At 56.6% G+C, this 22,341-nt stretch overlaps 9 protein-coding genes and 1 non-coding gene across 10 annotated transcripts; 5 read left to right on the top strand and 5 right to left on the bottom strand.

Moving 5' to 3' along the window:
- Positions 1-1,090: 1,090 nt before the first annotated feature.
- PHYSODRAFT_565252 (hypothetical protein) lies at positions 1,091-2,794 on the bottom strand (the record flags this gene model as incomplete). Its single annotated transcript, XM_009538470.1, has 7 exons — positions 1,091-1,436; positions 1,503-1,608; positions 1,693-1,870; positions 1,948-2,099; positions 2,174-2,239; positions 2,323-2,557; positions 2,640-2,794. The coding sequence occupies 7 exons, from the start codon at positions 2,792-2,794 to the stop codon at positions 1,198-1,200; spliced, it is 1,131 nt and encodes a 376-aa protein (XP_009536765.1). The 3' UTR covers positions 1,091-1,197.
- A 207-nt stretch (positions 2,795-3,001) lies between these two features.
- Positions 3,002-4,829, top strand: PHYSODRAFT_444736 (hypothetical protein; the record flags this gene model as incomplete). Its single annotated transcript, XM_009538469.1, has 4 exons — positions 3,002-3,790; positions 4,112-4,116; positions 4,191-4,417; positions 4,492-4,829. Coding segments are annotated over 4 exons (1,359 nt in total), but the record flags the coding sequence as incomplete, so codon positions are not given.
- A 39-nt stretch (positions 4,830-4,868) lies between these two features.
- On the bottom strand, positions 4,869-7,944 carry PHYSODRAFT_565245 (hypothetical protein; the record flags this gene model as incomplete). The annotated part of the gene is made up of 1 exon (XM_009538468.1): positions 4,869-7,944. The coding sequence occupies one exon, from the start codon at positions 7,942-7,944 to the stop codon at positions 4,987-4,989; it is 2,958 nt and encodes a 985-aa protein (XP_009536763.1). The 3' UTR covers positions 4,869-4,986.
- An 819-nt stretch (positions 7,945-8,763) lies between these two features.
- Positions 8,764-9,757, bottom strand: PHYSODRAFT_288866 (hypothetical protein). Its single transcript, XM_009538467.1, has 3 exons — positions 9,741-9,757; positions 9,558-9,625; positions 8,764-9,454 (listed from the first exon to the last, which is right to left on the bottom strand). Exons 1-3 carry the CDS (start codon positions 9,741-9,743, stop codon positions 8,911-8,913), a joined length of 615 nt encoding a protein of 204 aa, XP_009536762.1. The 5' UTR covers positions 9,744-9,757; the 3' UTR covers positions 8,764-8,910.
- Positions 9,758-9,882: 125 nt separating this feature from the next.
- On the top strand, positions 9,883-12,881 carry PHYSODRAFT_528320 (hypothetical protein; the record flags this gene model as incomplete). The annotated part of the gene is made up of 5 exons (XM_009538466.1): positions 9,883-10,074; positions 10,142-10,630; positions 10,721-10,873; positions 10,932-11,345; positions 11,754-12,881. The coding sequence occupies 5 exons, from the start codon at positions 9,883-9,885 to the stop codon at positions 12,879-12,881; spliced, it is 2,376 nt and encodes a 791-aa protein (XP_009536761.1).
- Positions 12,882-14,942: 2,061 nt separating this feature from the next.
- PHYSODRAFT_356005 (hypothetical protein) lies at positions 14,943-16,428 on the top strand. Its single transcript, XM_009538465.1, has one exon. It carries the CDS (start codon positions 15,090-15,092, stop codon positions 16,200-16,202), a length of 1,113 nt encoding a protein of 370 aa, XP_009536760.1. The 5' UTR covers positions 14,943-15,089; the 3' UTR covers positions 16,203-16,428.
- A 195-nt stretch (positions 16,429-16,623) lies between these two features.
- On the top strand, positions 16,624-16,696 carry PHYSODRAFT_t1546. Its single transcript has one exon. It is a non-coding gene; the product is annotated as a tRNA-Arg (tRNA).
- Positions 16,697-17,011: 315 nt separating this feature from the next.
- On the bottom strand, positions 17,012-19,178 carry PHYSODRAFT_306431 (hypothetical protein; the record flags this gene model as incomplete). Its single annotated transcript, XM_009538464.1, has 3 exons — positions 17,012-17,185; positions 17,225-18,755; positions 18,817-19,178. 3 exons carry the CDS (start codon positions 19,176-19,178, stop codon positions 17,012-17,014), a joined length of 2,067 nt encoding a protein of 688 aa, XP_009536759.1.
- Positions 19,179-19,925: 747 nt separating this feature from the next.
- PHYSODRAFT_306430 (hypothetical protein) lies at positions 19,926-20,984 on the top strand (the record flags this gene model as incomplete). The annotated part of the gene is made up of 1 exon (XM_009538463.1): positions 19,926-20,984. One exon carries the CDS (start codon positions 19,926-19,928, stop codon positions 20,982-20,984), a length of 1,059 nt encoding a protein of 352 aa, XP_009536758.1.
- Positions 20,985-21,138: 154 nt separating this feature from the next.
- PHYSODRAFT_386607 (hypothetical protein) lies at positions 21,139-21,669 on the bottom strand (the record flags this gene model as incomplete). The annotated part of the gene is made up of 1 exon (XM_009538462.1): positions 21,139-21,669. A coding segment is annotated over one exon (531 nt), but the record flags the coding sequence as incomplete, so codon positions are not given.
- Between the last annotated feature and the right edge of the window lie 672 nt (positions 21,670-22,341).

Here is a 22,341-nt window from a genome sequence, read left to right as displayed (position 1 = left end):
CAGTGCCTGCACGTCACGTCGCGGTGCTGCTTCTTCGGGTTGGCCCAACGTGGCACAACCACAATGTACTCGGTCCACACGCCAACTGAAGGGCGACCAAGGCCAGACCTTCACTGCTAGCCCGGTCCTCGTTGCGGTGGCCGTTTTGGTCCATGGAGCTTGCAGGCTCTACAGGAGCAAGTTTGCGAATGCAGCGACGAGAATAGGCCCCGTGCGCGAGCTGCCTGCCACGTGGAGCATACGCAGATTCATGTCGGTAGACCTCCACGTACGTTGACAACTTCACGAAACGCGTTGACCGAGTATTTCTGCCACACCAACTATACACATGAGGTATTACCGTTAGCAGATCGAATATTTCTGCCACACCAACTATACATAAAAGTTATTAACGTTAATAAATGGTAAGTACGAAGGTAATAACGGTAACTGGTAATAACTGGATAAGGATTTGACCAACTCTAGTCGGAACCCATGCTGCAACGGCCATGCACGGTTTCGACAGTGCAGACAGCACCGCCAGGAAATTCGCGAGGAGCCTCACCGAGACTTCCTTTACACGTGTATCCTCCTCGACACTTCTCGGCACTTCGAAGACAACGTGTACTGTACGTCTATAGAATACTCTTGATGTATACTGCAGCCCGTATGGTCTCCTGTGCCGAATGCCTTCGAGCTGCCTCACTCGACGAATTGCACTTTACATGTACACAGGAATAATGAAACTCGATGGTCGATGAAGATTAAATTTTCGAATGTTTTATTAGTCAATTTTACGTGAGGATAGCTTTGAACGTCTCTACTGTGACGTTTGTCAGCTTCGATGACCTCAGCTAATAGGCTTTGCATCGCATTTGCAGGCAATGACGCCCGCACCACAAGCCGAACATGTTTGGGATATTAAAATGTCTCTTTCCCGTTTTCACAGCAAAAACATGGGCTGTATCAACGGGTACCTAAAACAAAGATCATACCTGTCGTCTTTGTCGGTCTTTTATTGCTATGAGAAAGGTGCAGTGCAACGCATAAGGATTCCAGTCTCTACTAAGCGTGAGTTTGTCCATTATCCTGAATCAGGCTACACGACGTTGTTCAATGGCTTTCACGAGATAAAATTCTGCATCTTCGTTTATCTCCAAATTCGAACAAAAGGGTCTGTTCATGCTGCCCAACTATACGAGCATGCCAACACTGTATCTACAGTTTGCTGTTTAGAGGTGCGACAGTCACTCTCTCGAAGTGCTCCCGCTGCATGTTCTTGAGGCGATAGCCGTTGCAGAAATCCAGGGCGGTGCCAATCTTTCGATCCGCTTGCTGCAGCTTAGTAATGAGCAACCATGAGTCCTTGGCACACCGCAGCCAGAGCGCCTGGCGTTTTTTCTCGAAGAAGAAGGTCCCCGTTGGTGCTGGGCCATTGCGAGCTTCGTCGGCTTCAACTACGAACAATGATTGAATCAGAATGACTATTTAACCGAGTGCAATTCTCGGGCCAAGAGACTTACCGGATTGCAACTCTTCTGTCAACGGGAGTCGGACTTCGATAAGCTTGACGACCTTTTCTCGAAACTGGACGCACACCCCCACCGAGTTGCTTAGGGCTTGCCATCGCTAATGAGGACAGGAACGATACAAGGGGAAACAATGCAGCGTTAGTACATGCAACCAGTTCGGTTTCGGTGCTGAAGTTCTTACATGAAATATTTCAGTGGCAGACTCATCGAGGCCAATAAACCCATCCTTGAGCGTCAGCTTGGGGGCTTTACACGCAATTGCATCATCCTGAACAATTGCTGCCCCTTTACGGGCTGGCAAGTCATCCAGCGTCTTCACGATGCAATCCGCTCCGAATGCAGCGAGCTCCTTTGCCAACCTGTACGATAAGTCGACCACGAAAGGTTAATTAGTTCGCGATTACCGGATCAAGTGCATCCAGTGGCTCGCCCGTACTCCTGACACTGGATGCCGGGCGTGATATCGTAGGGATCTTGGAGTAGAATGCGCCCCACATCGAAAGCTTTCGGGTCGATCTCAATCACCGAGACACCCGTGGTCTTGTCACCGTTCAGCAGAGCATGGTGGATCGGCGCAGGACCCCGGTACTACTCCAATACAGCAAGCGTTCTAATGAGATGTGGCAGTCATTTCCTGAGCACCTCAACAGTGTTTACAGCACCTTGGGAAGGAGCGACGGGTGCATATTAATCGCCCCGTGGTGCAGGTTCTTGAGCATGTGCGGGTGCTGCAACAAAATCAACACAACCAGTACCAGCTAGAGTTAACAGTTCGCCCACTCACCGATCTCCTTGCAGTTCACCAACGCACCAGAAAGTAGCCGAAGGACACGACCACGCCCACGTCGAATTTGTCCGCCACGGGGAAGTTCCAAGTCTTGAGCGACTTCAAGTGCGCCGGTGTGTCGAAGACCTTGAGCCCGCAGCGCTGCGCGAATTTCTTGACGGGCACGGGCTCGTCCTTCTTGCGGCCGTTCATGGGGCGGTCCGACGGACACACGACCGCAATGTGCTCGACGAGGCGGTCAGCGCCCAGCTCCTCATTGCTGCGGGGACGTAACGCGGCTCAGTTAGTTAGGCGGAGTGTACAGGAGACGAATTGGTGGCAGCCACACGATCCGCCGGCACCTGTGGGCGTGCAGCGCCTTGAGCGTGGCGAGCGACACGTCGTCCGTGCCGAAGAACAGAACGCGGTATGGCAGCTGGCCCGGAGCTGCGAGCGAGAAGCGTCGGCTTCCCGCCGAGGACCACGCGCGACCAGCCTGGCGCCGCGCCAAGGACATCTTTCGCGAGTGCCGTGCGTACCCTCAATAGTAACCGTACCCTGGTGTGTGGCTACACCGGGGTTACGGTTACTTACATTGAGGTTACGGTTACAGAACCGAATACTTGGCACTGAATTTTCCGCGTCGTAGCCTCTTCCGACGTTGGCAGACTCGAGCGCAGCGGACATGATGAACGCTTCAGGAAACGCAGGCGAGCAGCAGCCTCCAGCGCCGCCCTCAGCAGACGCCACGGCTCCAGTTCCGTCCTCCAGCACGAGCGCGACGACTGCTACCACCACCCAGGAGCAAGTGCAGGCGTCCAACGCGCCGTACATCGCCCATGCAACGCCCGCCGCAACGATGAAAATGGCGTCGACGCTGCCGCCCATTGCAGTGTCGCAGCCGCTGGGCAACATCGGCCAGATCCAGTCGCACCTTCCCGGAGGCAGCAACATCCCCGTGAACCCGAACGCCCCCCAGGGAATCTACCAGAGCGGGCCCAACACCAATTCGAACCTTCCCTACGTGACGGTCATGGCCATGGCCCCTGGTGGAGTGTCGGGGGACGCAGAGGCCGACAACATGCGCTTCGCGTTCCTGCAGAAGTGTCGGTGGATGGCCGGCTGCTTGATGGCGTACTACGCGGCGACGTTCCTGTTCCTGCAGCCGTTCATCCTGGGCACGCTGGGTCTTATGACTGCCTTCATAGGCTACTACGGCTCGCGCCCGCCTGTGGACTCGCAGCGGCTTAAATGGCTTCGCTGGTACATTTGGTGCAACTACGCGATGTTGGTCTTCAACATGTGGCTACTGGTGATGACGCTCGTCTTCTCGGGAAGCACGTACAGCTACGGGAACAACAGCACCGCTGGCAGCGACGGCGACAGCATCGACGACAGCGAGTACGGGGAGTCCACCTACTACTACTCGAGCAGCGTCGGGCTCTTCGTTGGACTGCTGGTCGCCGCCAACACCATCATGCACCTGCGCTGCCTCCGCACGGCGCAGCTGCTGGTCGCCGAGCTATTGACCGCGGGAGTCGATCGTCAGCCGGCGCCTGTGGTGATGCTCGCCACCTCCAACCCCACCGCGGCTGTGTAAGGTAAGTTTTATATCGACGAGCTTGCAGCATTTTGGGTTCGAGAGCTGCAGCGGGTGACAATGTGTAGATCCGGACTGTAACAATACAACTAAGCGATGCAGTACTAGTGCAGTGTGCACGCTGCGCTGCATCAAGTTATTGTTTGCCGGCCATGATGTGCGTTCCATGCTTTGAGTGTTGCATGAAAGAGTTGGCATCAACGCGTAGAGGTGCCATCGTGAGCCATGTTATAGTTGCCGTTGCACTGCTTTCTGAATTTCGTCCAATCACACCGCGTCATTTCTCCCCAACAATCGACTTGAGCGCACAAAGCGAATATCCTCCGCGTGGCAGCATGTACTCGGTCTGGACGCGCGCGAACGCCGTGTTCTTCACGTCGCTGATGGCGCTGGCCATCATGTGCACGCTCACGGCCATCAGCACGTTCCTGCACGAGCCGGCGCCGGTCGTGCGGCGCCTGGAGCTGACCAAGATCCACTCGCTGCGCAACTACCGGGACAAGGCGGACCGCGCCACGCTCTCGTTCGACCTGGACGCCGGTGCGTTCTCTCTACTGTAAGTAAGTTAACTGTCCATCTGTGGCTAAAGGTGTGGTATCTGTATGCGTGTCCAGACCTGAGCTCCGTGTTCAACTGGAACGTCAAGCAGCTCTTCGTGTACGTGATGGCTGAGTTCGAGAGCGCCAGCAACTCGCGCAACCAGGTGGTGATCTGGGACAAGATCGTGCAGACCAAGGAGGCCGCCAGCCTGCTGCAGTTCGAGGACGAGGGCGTCAAGTACTTCCTGGCCGACCAGCACGACGAGCTGCGCGGCGCCAACGTGACGCTCAGCCTCGAGTGGGACATCATGCCCGTGTGCGGCCGCCTCTTCGTGCACTCGAGCGACAACAAGGCCAACTTCCTGCTGCCGGAAAAGTACCAGGGCAAGGCGCCCAAAGGCGGCGGCCGCTTCTAGACGATAACGGGACGGGAGGAGGTTGGAGGCTCTTCTAGATGACAGTCGCTAAACTAACTTGTTTCTCTTCCTCGAAAGCGCATTCATGTGTCTAGCAGTGAAGGTAATTTATCTTCGCTTTGCTGATCTCACTCCTTTTATTCTACTTAGTGGGTCATTTGTTCTCGAAGCGAGCGCGCAGAGCTGCTACGCCTGACAGTGTCGTTTCCGGCTTCTTCTCCGGTGTGGGAGGGTCTCTGGACGCATTAGCTGATGCAGAAGCCGATTCGGTTGCGTCGCTTTGAGCGCGTGTCAGCGCTACGAAGTTGATGTTGCCGCTGCTGTTCTCCTTGCGTCTCTGCTTCATTCGAGCGGCGATCGTTTTGATCTGGTCCATGCCTGAGGCAGCGCTTGCTGCAGAGCGACTGCTGTTGAATGCCTGCTCATTCTCGGCCCTTAGCACGGACGTGTCGATGCTGGCAACGGACCGCGCCTTGTGAAGCTTCCTGTGTCGTCTCCTCTCGGATTTAGCATTGCCGTTCTCGTCCGTAGCGAACACGTGATCCTGCCTCAAGCTGTGAAGGTTGGTTCTGTGTGTGGGTGGTAGATACCCGGCCTCTTCCCGAGCTGCCACGAACACGTTGTCTGTCGAACGGGGTCGTAGCAGGATCGGGACCGACGATGGCGGAGGAGGACCCGGAGGTAGCGGTGGCTGCTTCTGCTCCGACTTTGCTGATACTGCAGCTGTTGCAGTGGACGCGGCCGCGTTCGCTTCCTCCTCGTGGATGCGGAGACTGAGAGGGATACTGCGCGCGAGCCGCAATTGATCGTTATGTTTGCGCGAATTCTTGCGCCGCTTCATCAGTTTATCCTTGTGTTTATCACTTGCGTCGGACCCGTCATCGTCAATGCCCAGGATCGACGGGGTGGGCTCCTCGCCTGCGGCCGTTGAGGCGGGGGCTGACGCTCCAAACAAGTTTTCCCAGGACTCGTCGCCCTCTTCACCAACAACAGTCGACGCGATTATCTTCATCTCTTCCAGATCGCGCAAGCTACCGACATAAGAAGCCGTGGTTGAGCCCTCTATAACAGTCGTTGCGTTGGATGCACTTGACTCTCCACGTCCTCGGCCAAACTTCGACACGCTTCCATCAGCCCCAACACCACTAATGCCACCACCACTCGAGAACGATGACCAGTCCGGCAACGTAAATGAGGTGAATTGAACGTCAGCCGTTCGCGCAGCAGGAACCCTGCTGATGCCGCGGTCGGACATTTCACTATCGCGCTCTGATGGACATTGCCAGTCATCGTCTCCCAGCCCCATAGGCTCTTCTCGCTTCTCCTCATATTCGTCTTCTTGCGATGCTTCCAGAGCCATACCTTGAACTGAGGCTAGTAGACTGATGCGCTGATCCTCGCCCAGTTCGTAGGCAAAACACACGTTACGCGCGTACTGAAGTAGCTGTCGCCGCGTAAAGCCAAAGCTAGAAAGGTGATACAAGTAGGCAGACACTTGGCCGTAGACGACATTATGCAGCTCCAATACCTTTTGAGCACGCTCAGGGTCAGCCAGGAAGTACCACGGAGTGTCCATCGACGTCTTGCTAACCTCCTCCGCCACACTTTCCAGCAAAGCATCTCCCCAGAATGAAGCAACCCGCCAAGCCGCATGGTCCTTTAGCGCTGCATGAAGATACTCTTGTCCATCCTTGCTGGTCTTGCGGTAAAAAGTCTGCAGCATGTTCATGACGTGCTTCGTAGTACGTGTGTCGTGTTGAGCCACACAGGCGTCTAGCAGCAAGCGCAAAGCTGCCGAAAGTCGAGAGAAACCTTCGCGCGTGAGTTCACGATCGTGTGCTCGTTGATGCGTGAGGCAATCCAGTATCACACGACGGACAACTTGAAGGCGATACATGGACTGTGTGGCTGAAGCGGAGGCGTCTGTGAACTTGGCGCGGTGCTTTGACGAAGGACCAGCGCTGCCTGACGAGGTCGACGTAGCTGAAGGAAGGAGTGCTGCTTCGGGTTCTACAAAGCAGCTTGAGACAAAATCCTTGATAACCTCAACGTCCTTCTCAGACACACCCGAGGCCTTCAGCTTCGCGACATCTTCTTGGGATCCCGCAACCGCCAAATAGCTGGCCGGCTCGGCAGCTTGCCGCGATTGCTGTTCGTACCGCCAAGACACTCGGTGCCACTCCATCAGACTCAGAGCCTTAGCGTGTCGATGCGTGAGTTCAGGCGCCATACTATCCACAATATACTGTTGCACAACTGAGTCACGGTCCATCGCTTTCAGTGTGCGCTGCAGGTCGGCCATAGCCTCAATCTCCGCCTGTAAGATCGCCACTTTGGTCTCGACGAACTGCTCGATGACAATGAGCAGCGTATCCAATCGATCTTCCTCCACGCTCTGTGAGAGCTCAGACGCTTCTTCGACGACTTCATCTCGCCTCGCAATCGCGCTCAGCAGCATGGTCCTCGCGTCGTCGTATTCTGCGCCAGCCGCTTCATCTTCCCCAAAGGCGTTAGAGAACCGGTACTGCGCTAGCTGGAACGCGCGTTTAACCTCCGGGTTGTTCGGCTGCACTTGGTAGGTAGCTTCATTGGCCTCCAGCACGTTCTTCCAGTGCGCCAGCTCGTCGGCAGCTCGCGATACGCGAAGTCTGGCCTTGTCCATCTTCTTCTCCGCTGCCTGCACGTCCGTCACGCAGCGCTGCACCAAGTTGTACACGTCTCGCGCCCAGCGCTTCGACTTGCCCGAGTTCTCCAGCGGCTTGGTCATATCCAGGTACGCCTTGCTGGCAGCTAGGTGCTTGTTGCCCAGCACCTGGTTGTACGTGCGCATCTGCGTGAAGAACTCCTGGAAGCACGACTGCGCCACCTCCTGCGGCTGCAGCGCCGGCAGACACGCGTCGCTGAGGTGGCTCTGCGCCACCATGTGCTGCGTGGCCGACGCCGCCTTCAGGTACTTGCGCAGCTGCTTGCGCACCTTGACGCCGCTCTCCACGCGCTCGCTGGCGCGCACGAACGGCACCTGGCGGAAGGACGGCGCGCCCGAGCCGCCGTGCGCGGGCGTGGGGCGCTCGCCCAGCATGTAGGGCGGCGCGGGCACCATCGTGGTCGCCATGGCGGAGCTGGAGCTGCTGGAGCCGAAGGAGCAGAAGGAGCCGAAGGAGCCGACGGAGCTTACAGAAGTTGGACTGAGGCTGCGCGGGCGGCGACGTCGCAGCCGCCGAGGAGCCAGAAGCGCGAGCGACGCGGAAGGCAGCAGCCGTCGAGGGGCAGACTCGCTGCTGTCCGAGTCGGACGAGGCGAAGCGCGCGGGGGGAGTCGCGTCAGCCGCGGAGCTGCTGCGCCGGCGTCGTCGCCGCTTGAGTCCGGGCAGTCCGGGTAGAGCGCGTATGCGAGTAGAGAGGGGGCGCATATGGCAACGTACCTAAGAGGGGCTCTTAGAGTCGGCCGGCCCCGGTGAAGAGATGCGAGCAGCTCTCTCACTTGAAGACGAGCTCTGGCTGGGGAGCCGCCCAGCGCGCGAATGCCATGCAATGCTGCGTGCATGGAGAGCCCCGGGCGTGGACCGTTTGCGTGTCGTGCATTGTGCGGTTGTGGCGAAGTGACCGACCGGCAAAGCGTGACAGTGAGCACCCAGCCAGCTGGGCATGGCTGTACCGGCATTTGCAGGCTTTGAGAGAGCGAACGACCTGGAGCTGCATGGCAACGCTCGCCTCTCTGCGATGTCTTGGTGCTCCAGGCAATGGCGCAAGGATCGAGGATGCTGAACTACACTTGCCTGTAATCATTTGGTCGCGATGCCCTCGGTTGCCGATTGTGCTACCCTACGAAGGTCCAGGTGGATGCCAGGAGAGCGAAGATTGAAGTAGTAGTTATGCCATTTCCACGATCTTGCCTACCTGCACAACAAAAATAACGATCTATTCGCAGTGTAGGAATGTCGTTATGCCTGTATTCGTCTGTCGCCTTATTGCTTGCACTCGCCCAGTGCGAGCTCTTGTGTTCATTCACCGCGAGCTTTCGCCGAGTGTGCACCGCACGGCGTCCAGAACGCAGCAGCATGGTAAACTGGGTTGCACGCCTAATCCTGGCGCGACTGCAGCTTCTTCGACGTGATGCCCTTGGGTGTGATGATGTGCACAACAGCGCCCCAGCCGGAGAGCGCGTCGCGGTTGCAGGCCGACAGCAGACACTGCGAGAGCGTCTCGAACAGGTCCTCCTCCTCCATGTCGGGCTTGTACATGGACTCGCACATGCCGTAGAGCGCCTCCTCCATGGTGCCGGCCACCACAAAGTCCTTGGTCATCATCTCGCAGCCCAGGCAGTCCATGCTGGAGAGGAAGGGCTTGTTGTCTTCTGTGAGGCCGGCGATCACGGGCTCCACGAACCAGGGGCCGAACCGCTTCTCGTACATCATGGACGACAGCAGCGCGCTCAGCGTCTTGGGCTTGATCTCGCGCTCCTCGTTCATCTTGTACATGTTGAGCTTGAACTTGAGCAGCTGCGAGACGGACTGCACGTCCGTGGCGAGGCCCGCCAGACCCAGAAACGTCTTGTCCGTCACGCGGAACACCTTCTGGAAGTCCATGGCCACGGTCTGCGCCTGCATGCCTAGTCTGGTGTCGCTGTCAACGCGCGTAGCAGCAGTAGGTTAGTCACCGCACTGTCCGAAATGCATTGCTGAAGAGCCTAAGACCCAGTAATAAGCAAAGCAGCCAGCGAGCGTACCATGCGATACCGACGCAATCTTTGCCCGCCATGGCGATGATCGCCGCGCCGTTGTAGGACAGGATGGACTGCAGGGCGACGGAGTAACAGGTACACAACAAGCGGATGGGTTAGTCCTCCATTCGGACAGCTAGATTAGGGGTCGCGCAGGCCCACACGCGATGCACACAGCCAGCCACGCACCATGATGTCGGTCTGCTTCCTCGCGTAAGATTTCTCTTCTTGAAAAGAGGGGGAGCCTCGATCTTTAGTGCTAATGTTGCGCAACATTACCCATTTCAGGTGTCGCACACAAGCAACTCATCGTGCGGCACTTGTCGATCTCATGGGGCGGAGACGCTCGAGCCGCGCTGAGGAGGAGGACGCGGAGCCGCCCGCGGCCGCGCCGGCTCCGCAGACGCCGCTGCCGTGGGGCATGGAGAAGACGGAGATGCAGCCCAGCTCGCTGACGGCGCTCACGGACGACAAGCTGGCGCGCTTCGTGCTGGGCCACCAGAAGAAGACCAAGTTCCAGAAGGTGTTGCGGCGGCGCGCCCTGCTCGATGGAGGTCCTCTAACTCACTGACGACGCCGGTAACCTGCAGGAGCGCGAAGACCGCGAGGCCAAGAAGCGGCAGGCGGACGAGGAGGCCGCCAAGATCTACGCGACGTTCGTGGCGTCCTTCGACAACGAGGACGAGACCAAGGGCAAGGCGTTCGTGCGGGGCGGCACGCAGGAGAGCGGCCGCCAGTCGGCCGGACTGAGCGGGGATGTGTACAGACTGAGGGCGAAGGATCCGCCGTCGGCGGCCACAGCGGCGGCGGCGGGCAAAAAGGTGTCGGAGATGGACAAAATGCTGCAGGAGATCAAGCAGAAGGACGCGGAGCACCGCGAGCAGCTTCAGACGACGCAGAAGCAAAAAAAACGGCGAGCGATCGACGAGTTCCTGGAGGAAATGAAGGAGCGAGGCCCAGCACCTGTCTCGGTGGAGGGGGCGGCCATGACGAAGGGGTCGTTCGACACCGGCGACCCGGAGACGACGAATTTGTACGTGGGCAATTTGGCGCCGACGGTCACGGAGGAAGTGCTGGAGGTACGTTGCCTGAGGAAGTGGATGTTTGGTGCAGGTTGAGGAGGACGCTGATGCCAGATGTGTTCTCCCTTGCTTCTTGTGTGTGTGCAGAAAGAGTTTGGTCGCTATGGCGACGTGTACTCGGTCAAGATCATGTGGCCGCGGTCGGAGGAGGAGCGTGCGCGTAGGCGCAACTGCGGCTTCGTAAGCTTCTATGAGCGGCGTGATGCTGATGACGCCCGTGTTAATCTCGACAACAAGGAGGTGAGTGCTTTTCGATAATGTGGCCAGGATCCATTCTAACCTTTTAACGTTATTGTAGTTGGAAGGTCAGCCGATAATCGTTGGCTGGGGCAAAGCTGTTAAAATTCAGCCTCGAGCTCGTGCGCCGGGGGTGTTGCTCCCATCTCCTGTGACCCCACCGTCGGTCACTACCCCTACCATTCCTTCGGCTAATGTCGGAATGCGGACAATTACAGTCGAGATACCTGCCGATGGATCAGTGAAGCGGCGCGTGGATCGCCTCGCTCGTTACGTGGCAGCGGATGGACTACAGTTCGAAAATGCTGTCCGCATGCGCGAGGCCAACAACAAGGCCGACTACGGATTTTTGTTTGAGCCGCAATCGCCTTTAGCACTTTACTACCGGTGGCGAGTCTACTCCTTCGCGATGGGAGACGATGAATATTCGTGGCGTGAGAACCCGTTTCAGATGACAGCCGATGGTCCTATATGGGTGCCACCGAAATCATCTTCTCGAGGGAGTAGAAGGCAAGATTCGTCCTCTCGATCGTCTGGACGGACCAGTTTCCGCGAGAGAAGCTCCGTATCACCCCGGCGACGCTACAGTAGAAGTCGAAGCTCTAGTCGCAGCAGGTCACGAAGCCCAAGTTCAAGTCCCAGGAGAACTCATCGGCGACGGGGTGGAGATCGCCATCGTTCTCGAAGTAGCTCAGCAAGCTCTGATGATAGCCGGGATGATCGAAGAGGCCGTCGGCACAGATACCGCAGTAGAAGCAGAAGTCGAACCCGTGGCCATCGCAGCAGGTCGTGGTCCTCTGAGGATTCAAGCCCGCGGAAGCATCGTCATCGCTCGCGCTCACGTTCTCGTCGGGAAGACCGACGTCACAGAGACAACTCGCAGGATAGAAGCCGAGATAGAAGACATTTTGACAGTCGGACTACCCGTGAATCCACTATCGTGGTCAAAGATCAAAAGCTGCTGACTGGCCAACAACTGGCACGCGCACGCGACTTGGAGCGAGGACGGGAACGCAACCGACTGTCCAATGAGGATTATGACGATTTCAAGGAATTGCTCAGCGAGCTGACCCTGGAAAGAGAATCCGTCAAGAAAACGATGGGTTTCGCACTCGACAATTCAGAGGCAGCGGTGGATCTCGTCAACGTTATTCTAGAGTCTTTCAAGAGCTCTTCAGCTTCTGGCGTCACGCTAGTTGGGCTGCTGTACGTGACATCCGACATTTTACACAACAGCTCAGCTGCCGTGAAAAATGCATCGCTCTTCCGCACAACATTCCAAGAGTGCCTGCCAGAGATTATGGACACTTTGCATGTTGCGCACAAGAGCATCGTCGGTCGTATGTCTGCCAACGCCATGAAGGACAAAGTGATGAATGTGCTGAACGCGTGGGAAAGCTGGAGTCTGTTCCCACCGGCCGTATTGGTGGGGCTTCATGCTACTTTCCTCCGAAAGGTGGAAGAGGACGAGTACATCGCCACACACAGCCTGACGTTTGAGGGTATTGGAGAAGCGGATCTGGAGCGACTACGCAAAACATGCCGACAATCTGGAATTTTGGCCTCAGGCGACGTGAATCAGTTGGCAGCTCGTCTCCACTGGCTGAGAGAGTTCACGTCTCCAACTGCTACCAGTGCACCAGCGCCGGCGATGGCTATCAAGAAGCCCAGCTCCCAATTTACCAGCAACTTCGTCTCCGCAGATGAACCAAGGATTGACACAACGGACGCGGCAGAGCGAAAGTCTGAGAAGGTGGGCGAAGAAGATAAAGAAAATCTAGATGGCGAACCGATTGATGAGGAGGACTTAGACGGAGACCCTATGGACGAGCAGCCGAGTTCTGAGCGTAGCAACGATGTCGACGGGGAGCCGATGGATGACGAAGCGCTGGATGGCGAACCACTTGACGGCGATGTAGTTGACGATGCGCTAGATGGAGAACCTCTCGACGACGAAGATTTGGATGGGGCCCCTATGGATGAAGATGATTTGGACGGGGAGCCGATCTAATCTCCTGTGATTTTTAGGTGTTGTGCCGCTTGCAACATTACACGTAAGAGATTATGCGAGCTGTTCGGATAGCTCAATCAAGTCCATGGCGTCATAGTCCACGAAGTCAAGGTGTCGCTCTTGTTCTTGCTGCCACTCTGTTTCATTTGCGTTGGACGCATCGACGCAATTGTCACCTTGGTCGCTGAGTTGTTGAAGACAAAGCAGGTTAGTCATGGACACACGACGCATGTTGAAGTCGTTGTCATGCAAAGAAGGACACGGTACATTTCGGTGGGGGCCTTCGTGGGTATGACGGCTTCAGCCGATGGAGGAGCTCGTCCTTCCCGCAATAATGTAACCTGGAGGGTGCGAAGGTGCGTCTCGCGCTGCTGTGGGGCATGTTAAGGAGGACTACAATGTGGCCAATATCACGGTAGAATGTATGCAATGCGAAGTGCATGTCTAAAAGGATATTGCAAAGGAGGTGGAGCTGTTGCAGCTTCTGGAGGGCGTGGACGTCTCCTTGGTAGACTTGCAGCGGCGTCAGCTTTTCGACCACCTAAAGCAAGGGCGATTGATTAGATCCCATAGTTGGGTGGGCTCGAAGTATACGATGCCCTGCTGCGTACCTCGTTCACCTTTGTCCACACCTGGCAGCGATCCGCGAGAACCTGTTCCAGGGTGGTGTCCTTCGAGTCCAGCTCCGCCAAGGAATGAGATGAAAATACCGGCTTAACCGGCCCCGGGAGGCAATCAGCTAGCGTTGGCGCGTTCTCCAGCGACATACTGGGGTGAAACTCGACGAATCCTCTTGCTGCCGTAGTCAAGCTTGCAGCAGGAGCATTGCCCCGGCCCCGCGTGCTGACCGAGGACTTCCGAGCCATCATTGCCTCGTTCGCTGCGATCACTAATGCGAAAGCGACGTGGAGCCGTTACTCACCTCAAGGTGCTGCGAACAAATATTAGCCCGAAGTATGCAAAGTATAGGGAAGCATACATTAGCCTCCACTGCATATCCTGCAGTGCACACACCCGTTTCTGAAGTTGCGTGTGTTGCCATCCCACGCTTTAGCAGTTGTCTACATCCTGCCTTTCGATCGACCGCCACGATTTGTAGCACGACACCATTGCTGCAGACGCAGCCACACATGGAGCTTAATCGATGCGTAATGGCGCGTTAGTACTGTAAAGGTCCGCCCCGAAGTCACCGCCGAGCTGCTGACCCGATCGGCCACGGACACTTCTCTTGTCAGAGCGTAACGGGGTCTGGCACGTTTCCTCCGCGCCTCGAAGGCACATGTCCTGCGAAAATGGGCACGCGCTGCAGGGCACACCCGCCACATGGGCGCTGTAGCGTTTGACTTTGAGTCAGCGTGGCGCGATCCCGGGATCGGCAGGGGCCCTGTCCAGAGCTCGAAAGAGCTCTGGACAGGTAGCGGCGCAGCTTGAAGCTACACGGCCATGCCACGAAGCCCTGCCATGCTCGCCGTTGCACACGAAGTCTCACCTGACAGCGAGGAGCCATCGAGAAGCAAGACCTGCTAGCCATTGGCCCAATGGCTAGTGCACTCCGATTACAGTACGAGAAGCACGAGGTCATTGGGCTCCGCTGCGGACTCCGCACTCCGCAGTGCGGAGTGCCCCCGCAACGTGAAGGCGACTGATAATTGCGTGCGTGATTGGCATGGACGATCCGCGTGCACGCAGCGTGGGGCTCCCGCGCTCGAAAGAATGCGACGACCGTCTTGAGGCCGCAGCCGTTTCCGGCTCACCTCGATCGTGTGCCCGGCCGCCAAGAACTGCGAGCGCCCCGCAGCCGCATGTCCACGACAGTCGCTGCTGCTGCGCAGACAAGCTGGCGTATTAAAAACCCCTATATAGGCGAGAATTGCCGTGCAGCAAGTGGCCGCAGCGTTTCATGTGCATTTCGTCGATCGCCGGCACCATCTGGCCCGGTCGCGTCGTGGGGTTGCGCCTTCTCTTGGTGGGAATGGGGCACTTGGCTTTTACCCGACCGACTCTCTCGGCCGCCCTCCCTCGCCTTTCATTCCGGCCGCGGCGCGCAGAACTTTCGCTCTGGTCAAGGCGCCCGCACTCGCGTCACAAGCACTCACTCCGCTTCGCCGGAGTATCAACCAGCCCCTTCTCACTTGGACGGACGGGAGGACGGAAGGGTAGGTAGACTGACAAGCAGGCAGGCAGGTACTGGAAGACACACACGCACACATGGGCGTGAGAAGACTCGGCGCGCTGCTGCTGCTGCTGGCGCTGTGCGTGCTGGCGCTCGTCATGGCGCAGGACACGACAAGCAACTCTACCACCTCCACCACGACGGCGGCATCTTCGGACGCTGCTGACACTGACAGCTCGTCCGACACGGCCACGACTGCAACGATGGCGCCGGCTACGACGACTGCCACGCCTGCCACGACGACTAAGACGCCCACGACGACGACCAAGACGCCTACTACGACGACTAAGACCCCCACAGCCACTACGCAGACACCTACTGCGACTACTGAAGCTCCGACAGCGACGACCGAGGCACCGACAGCTACTACTGCGGCGCCTGCTGCCACGACGGCGGCCCCCTCGGCCACGACGGAGGCTCCTACTACGTCGACCGCTACGTCGGGATCGACGGACACCACGTCATCCGCTGCGCTGGACTCGTCCGCGACAACTTCCATCTACGGTACGGCGGCGCCCAGCAGCTCCGGCGGCTCGATGAGCGCCGCCAACGGCAGCTCGAGCACGTCCAGTTCGTCCAGCTGGATCGTGCCGGTCGTGGTGGCCGCCGTGGTGGTGCTGGCGCTGGTCGTCATCACCTTCTACGTGCGTACCCGCAAGCGCGAGGACCTGGACCTGGACCGCCAGAGCGACATCTTCTTTGAGGCCCCGCGCTCGAACACGAACAACTACGCCAACGCCGCCGGCACGGGCGGCGTGTCGGCCGAGGAGCGCGCGCAGAAGGAGGTGGTGATGGCCATGCGCAAGGAGTCGGCGGTGACGGCCGCGCCGGCGGCCATCCCGTCCTCGGCGTCCAAGATGCGCAGCGACTCGGTGACCGGCGCCGCGCCGCTGCAGACGCGCAACCGCCAGGACTCGGTGCCCATTCTGGCGGAGCGGCCAGAAGCGCCTGAGCCGCGCTTCACGCTGCAGCAGCAGGTTGAGCTGGAGCAGTCACAGCACTCGATGCGCGTGGCCGGCGTGCCGCGCTCCCCGCAGGCGATGGTGAGCCCCGTCGGGTACGAGCCGGGCACCTCGTTCGACCCCGGACACTCGTACGAGCCGTCGCACCCGGCGCCGGGCGCGTCCGTGCCGGGCGTGACGCTGTAAGAGGCGTGTGCTAGCAGACTACTGTGGGGGAGGAGGCGGCGCGGTTGCAGTAGAAGGCGGGGTTGCGCCGGCGTGCCTTGTACACTCTTTTTTTGCTCCTAGACGCGTGGCGGCGGTGCCGCGCTGCTCCCTCGATAGCTTTAATGAACCATACCTAAATCCGACCAAGTGGTGATCAAGCACTTGATCAGAGAGTGGATCAAGTTGCTTTGTTTTTCATGTGCAGCCAGAATGGCATCAAAGCACAGGCTGCCTTGTGTCCTTGCAAAGCTGGAAACAATTATTGCTATGCAAACGCCGTCGCTACAATCTTGAAAGACCAAACTGCTGAAATGACAAGCAGGTTCTCATTGTACGAACTATCTCCACCTCTTGAACTCTAGGTGTTAAAAAAAATCAAAACAAGACAACATATCGGCATGTCCGCGTGGCCTAATGGATAAGGCATCGCCCTCCGAAGGCGGGGATTGGGGGTTCGAGTCCCCTCGAGGACGATCTTTTGTATAGGGCTTGTCCCTGCACTTGAACAAAGCACTGGAATCAAAAAGATTGACTTGGCTCGGCGTTGAGATCGTGAGTACTTGTATTTGTAAGCACTCCTATCCGTGGATCTATCTAGCCATGGGTACCCATAGAATACTTGAACCCACCACCACAATATACGAGGAATTAGATCGCTCTAGCAGACATGCATTTCATGCAGGGCTCTCCCACAATTCAGGCCCTGAATTGTGGGAGAGCCCTAAAAAGAATACAAACCCTGAAATCCAGTGTTTGTATTCTTTTTAGAAATGGAAAATATCAACAGTTTACGTTGACGCAGCTTGGGCTAGGCGCGCTACTTCTCGTGCCTTCTTCTCGTCAAGCGTTGGGTCAACGCGCATGAGTGCCTCCCATAATTCCAATTTCTGGGCACGTCTAGCTGCTAAGAACTGGATGCGTGGGTGACCACCAGAAAAAACAAAGATCATCAGTGAGTGAAACTACAGCAGTAATCGACCAGCCACTCAAGATCAACGTACCCGCTCGGTGCCTCGCAAGGAGGTATACTGGAATGAAATCCGGTCCTGGACAATGCGTTCAGTCTCACGCTTCTTCTGCAAAATTTGTTCCTGCAAAGCAAGTAATTGCTGCTTGTATATCGACGTCGATGCCGTCATGGGCACCTTCAAAGCGTCCAAGCTGTACATTGACGACCCGAAAGTTGATGCTACTGGAGGAGGAGGTGGAGTTGGTGGTAGCTCGCGCTGACCGCAAGCAGCTTCAGGTTCACTTGGAGACACTTGATCTTTCCGGTTTGGAGGCGCTGGGGCTGGTGAAGCAGCGAGCAAATTGTGCATGCCATCTGGGACCAGATCTGTTTGAATAGCGGCGTGGTTTCCAGTGAATTGAGTACTGGCGTCCCGCATCTCTACTCGTTTTCCTTCATCGAGCTCGAAAGCCCTAACGATGGTCACGCGTGGACGCGTCGGCGGGGCGACCTCCTCGAGTTCTGCTTCAGGCGGGGGATCCGACTTTTCTTGGACCATTGGGGCACTGGGGGTACTGGGAGCTGGAGCTACGCTGTCATCCTTTTCATCGCCTGAATCATCGCACGCTGGTGACGCATTTTCCTGTCGTACATTGTCGTCTTCATTTGTACTCGAGCTAACAGGATGAGGAGGTACTGCTCTCATCGAGTCCTCCTCATATGCTTCTTCTCCGTAAACCCCACTTTCAGACTCGAGTGTCTCGCCCGCAATGCATGCAGAGGCGCCGAGGCTCGAGTGGAGTTTAGGCTGTGGAGTGTCTGCTGTCGGGGAATCGGTACGAGAATCGTCGGGCAGATTTGGTAGAGAGGGTTTTTCGTCGTCGAGATAGTTGCTTGAATTGTAATCCTCCTGCTGTATATCGTTGTCTTTGATCGCACTTGAGCTAATGGTAGGAGCTGGTATCGCTACTGTTGATTCCTCCTCAAACATTTCCTCTTCGTAAACCCCGCTTTCAGACGCTGCTGACTGGCCCACCCTCGCTGAAGTAAAACTAGGAGCGCCCAGGCTCGGTTGAAGATCCAACTTGTGGTCAACGACGCTATTATGACTTAGACCAAGACTCTCCTCCTGGAATGAGTCATCGTACACATCGACGCTGTCTTCGTGCTCTTGGTAAGCTGGTTTGGGCAACGTGATCTTGGCTGTTTCTGCCGCAGATACTGACGTGCTACTGTGAAAAGATTCGATGCTGTCACCAAGCTCACTTCCGTTGCTGCTGTGTTCATCATCGCGAGTCGCTATCGCTGGAACCGCCACTGAATGAGTCGTATATGCAGGAGACTCAATGCTGTTTTGACTGCTCTCTCCATTTACATCTTCGCGGTGACTCGCAATCTTTTCATGACTCTTTTCATGGACACTGTGCCATTCAGAACTCTGGAGCGAAGCGCTATCTTGCTCATTCATCACCGGCACACTGCTCAATTTCGTGGGAGGCGCTAACTTTCCTGCTTCATCGTCACCAGAAGAAGATTCCACAGAGAAATCATCATCATCATCTAGGTCCATGCGAAGACGAGAGCTGCGAAACGAAATTCTTTTAGATGATAACAAGATTAAAATACTCGAGTTCGCTTTCTTACCTAGCTGGCAGGTTTGACTTACTACCTGTTGCTGCACCTGAGTATTTGGACAAAAAGCTTTTGGCTTTATCCAGAACGCTCCCCGACGATGACGCAGCAGCAGCAGTCGCAGCAAACTTCGGCTCGTTAAACCTCTTAGATGTCCGGGAGAAGTTTGATTCCGCTCGATCTTGTTGTTCATGATCGGTTCCTTGTTCGCTCTCGACTTCGCTGCTGATGCCACTCATGCTGCTGAGACCCCCGCTAGCACCACTGGCGTCGTCGTCACTGTCACTGCTGCTGCCACGCTTTCTGGTTGATCTGTTAGCAGTGTTCGAAGCTGTAGGCAACGCGATCTCGAAGTCATAAGGATCGTCGCCCATTGTTACGAACACGAGGCACTAGCGTCGGTTCGAGCACTGTAAAAGATAGCAGTTTCACTTATCCAATGCAACCAATACACAGAAACTATGGATTCAGCTAATTGTTCGCAAATTTTGGCCGGGGAGTTTGGACCTCGGGATCAACTGAAGAGCTCGTTTGAGCAGAATGTAAGTGACGCAGTTTTTGAATGCGAAACAGTGGAGATCGCCACACCTGACGGCGTCAGTAGCAACTCTTGCACGATAGCCTTAGCTGGTCCGACGGGAAAGTGGTGATGTTTTGCTGTTTGAAAGTGGAACTGTAGATTCATATTCGTGCAACTGCTGTGGTCATCTTCTACGGTAAGCAATCCCAACTTGAAGCTGTGGGGCTTTACATGAGAACAATGAATGCGCGGACAGTCAGAACATGTACTTGGTCAGAAGGGCAATTTGTAGAGTTTGCGAATCCCAGTGCCGACGCGCTCGACATCATGCTATCTTCTTGCATTCACTGCTGCAGGCACTTGACCTACAACATGTGATGCTCGTTTGGGCCAAACAGCTCGTCATCCCCAAGGTGCAAACTTCAATCTGGTTCGCTGGGGCCTGGCATTCAAACGTGCATGGGGGTTCCCGTAGACCGCAACTATTCGCCCGCACTAGCTCAATCACAAGCACTTGGCAACTCCTCAGTGAGGAGTCCTCACTCCCGAATTGGATCGATCAAGCGCACTCGCTCCACCTTCGCACTCTTCAAGCTTCGGCATGGTCTCTCTCATCTCCTCGGTGACGGCTGCTGCCTTCGCTGCTGCTGCTAGTTTCCTTGCAATCTCGGCCGACGCCGCCTTTGCGGCATGCGCTACTGCCCCTAGCAGCCCTGGTGATCGTCGCCCCAACAAGTCGCAGCTGAAGGTGGCTACGTTCAACGCCGAGTTCCTGTTCCTCGGAACTGAGACCCACACGCTCGTATGTCCCGGAGAGGATTGCAGCTGGACCACGGCCGCCCAAGCTCAAAGCCACGTGAAGCAGGTCGCAACTGTAGTCAAGGCACTGAACGCTGACATCCTCCAGCTCAATGAAGTGGAAGACTGCACGGTGCTGGAAGCGGTGATCACTCAACTTAAGACCCTGGGAGATTCCACCTACGTGGGCTACCTCGTGCGCGGCACTGACACGTCTACGGGGCAGAACGCGGCTCTGTTGACACGCGTGGATCCTGTTGTTGACCTGAAACGCTCAACAGCTACAGCTTCGATCCCCGTGTCCGGATCAACGTGTCCGAGCGCAAGCGGCTTCTCCAGCACCAAGGGCGTGTCGAAGCACTTTTACACCACCTTCAACGTGTCGGGGTTCTCGAAGCCGATCACGTTGGTAGGCGCCCACTTACTTGCCAACCCAGAGAACAAGGCCCGGTGCTATGAACGTGAAGCCCAGGCCACGGTGCTCGCTGGTCTAGCCAGCGCTGCTGTCAGCCAGGGAAACCACGCCATTATCACGGGGGACATGAACGATTGGTCTTACACGGTGCCTGACAAGAACAGCAACAAACCCATCAGTGCTGTGCTCAGCATCTTGACCGGCAGCAACTTCGTCCAAGTGGCCAGCAAGGTTTCGCAGTCTGATCGCTACTCGCAGTGGTACGACGAAGACAACGACTGCGTCTACGAGACGACTGAAGTGAGCAGCCTGGACCACATTTTGGTCTCCAAATCGCTTTCGTCAGCGATTTCCAGTGTCTCGTTCAACCACGACTTGTACACCACCTCGTGCAGCGGATACAACAGCGACCACTACCCCGTGTCCATGGTCCTCAACAAGATCTAAATTAAACTAAGACCTTGTGGCGAACTGCGCAAGAAGATCACTGCAGTGGGGCAGCAATCACTGAAACAAATTACTTTGAAGAAATCAATGTTTCATCCTTGACCGCGATGCCCTCAACCCTCAGAGCAGTAGATACCTGCAACGAGTGCCAGATCCATTTGATCCCGTCGACTACCAACTCGGCCAAACCGCGGTTTTTGCTTTGTTCTTGCTGCAGCCACGCGACCACCTCCGAGTGACCAAACTTCTTGGCATCTTCCAGTGCAAGTCGTCGATACCTGCCACTGCAGCGTGCGTACAGCCACTGCACAACAGATAGATGCCCATGCTGTACCGCAGCTTGCAGGGCCAACCCCGGCCGCCCCTCGCTTCTGTTTCCGCTCAACCATTGCAACGCCTCCAAATGGCCCCGAATTGCGGCGTAGTTCATTGCGAAATCGGAGCAACCTTCAGTCCGATTCGCTTGGAGCCACTTAGCCATGGCAATGTCGCCTCGACAGATTGCCCAGTCCATCGCGTCTGCAGTGCAGCCTTCGTCTCGGTTGTTGTGAAGCCACTGAAGTGCCTGAAGATGACCGTGCCGCGCCGCTGCGTCCATGACGTTGGTTCCCCATTCGCAACTGCTGGCGTGGTTAGCGGACAACCACTTGAGTACGTGCACGTGGCCTCCTGCAGCAGCTCTGACAGCAGCGTCCTTCCAGTCAGACGTCGTTTCACGAGAGGCGATGTACGAGAGCACATGCACTGAAACACCTCGACTGCACGCGCGCTCCACTGCATCCGGACCTGACACCGTATCGAGGAAGGCGTCGATCTGACGGGCCACGTGCGGTAGAGCGCCGACGCTGTGCTTGCCCAGGCATTCGCGGCTAACGACATGAGAGACGGTTAGCACCGGAACGCCTTCAGACAGGCATAGATCGGTTGCCATGGGGTGCTGTGGCTGAGACGAAGAAGATCTTGAAATGAAAGCTAGGGCGAGTAACGTCGCGCGATCGCTTTAACTTGGACGGCTACATCGGGCTCAACTGCGACACAACGAGCAATGCAGATGGAGATATCTTGCTGGGCAATCAATCAATACCCGAGCCTTGCCCGACACCTATTCAGGATGGTGAGCCCAGCCCCCCGACTGAATCGTTGCGTACCTGCGAGAACATGTTGCTGACCATGTATGTGCCTCATGCTGATGGCAAGTGGTCTGTCATGACGGCGGATTTCGTAGCAGCATGCGGCTCTCAGGTCTCTCCCTCACAGCTACTGAAATACAAACGAAAAGTTTCTGTTGAAGATGGATACGATATCCACTCCAGAGTAAGTTAAAGCAGAAATTAAGGTCCACTTCAACTCATGCGGT

The sequence above is a fragment of the Phytophthora sojae genome (genome assembly GCF_000149755.1).
Source record: "Phytophthora sojae unplaced genomic scaffold PHYSOscaffold_12, whole genome shotgun sequence".
NCBI lineage: Eukaryota > Oomycota > Peronosporomycetes > Peronosporales > Peronosporaceae > Phytophthora > Phytophthora sojae.
The sequence above is the reverse complement of the archived record's forward strand: the minus strand, read 5'-3'. Positions and strand labels throughout refer to the sequence as shown.

Bases quoted from the DNA above. Each gene is read 5' to 3' on its own strand.
- PHYSODRAFT_356005 (XM_009538465.1), top strand. From the start codon at position 15,090: ATGGGCGTGAGAAGACTCGGCGCGCTGCTGCTGCTGCTGGCGCTGTGC.
- PHYSODRAFT_288866 (XM_009538467.1), bottom strand. The intron at 9,455-9,557 runs GTACGCTCGCTG...GCGCGTTGACAG, and splicing joins GATTGCGTCGGTATCGCATG to CGACACCAGACTAGGCATGC.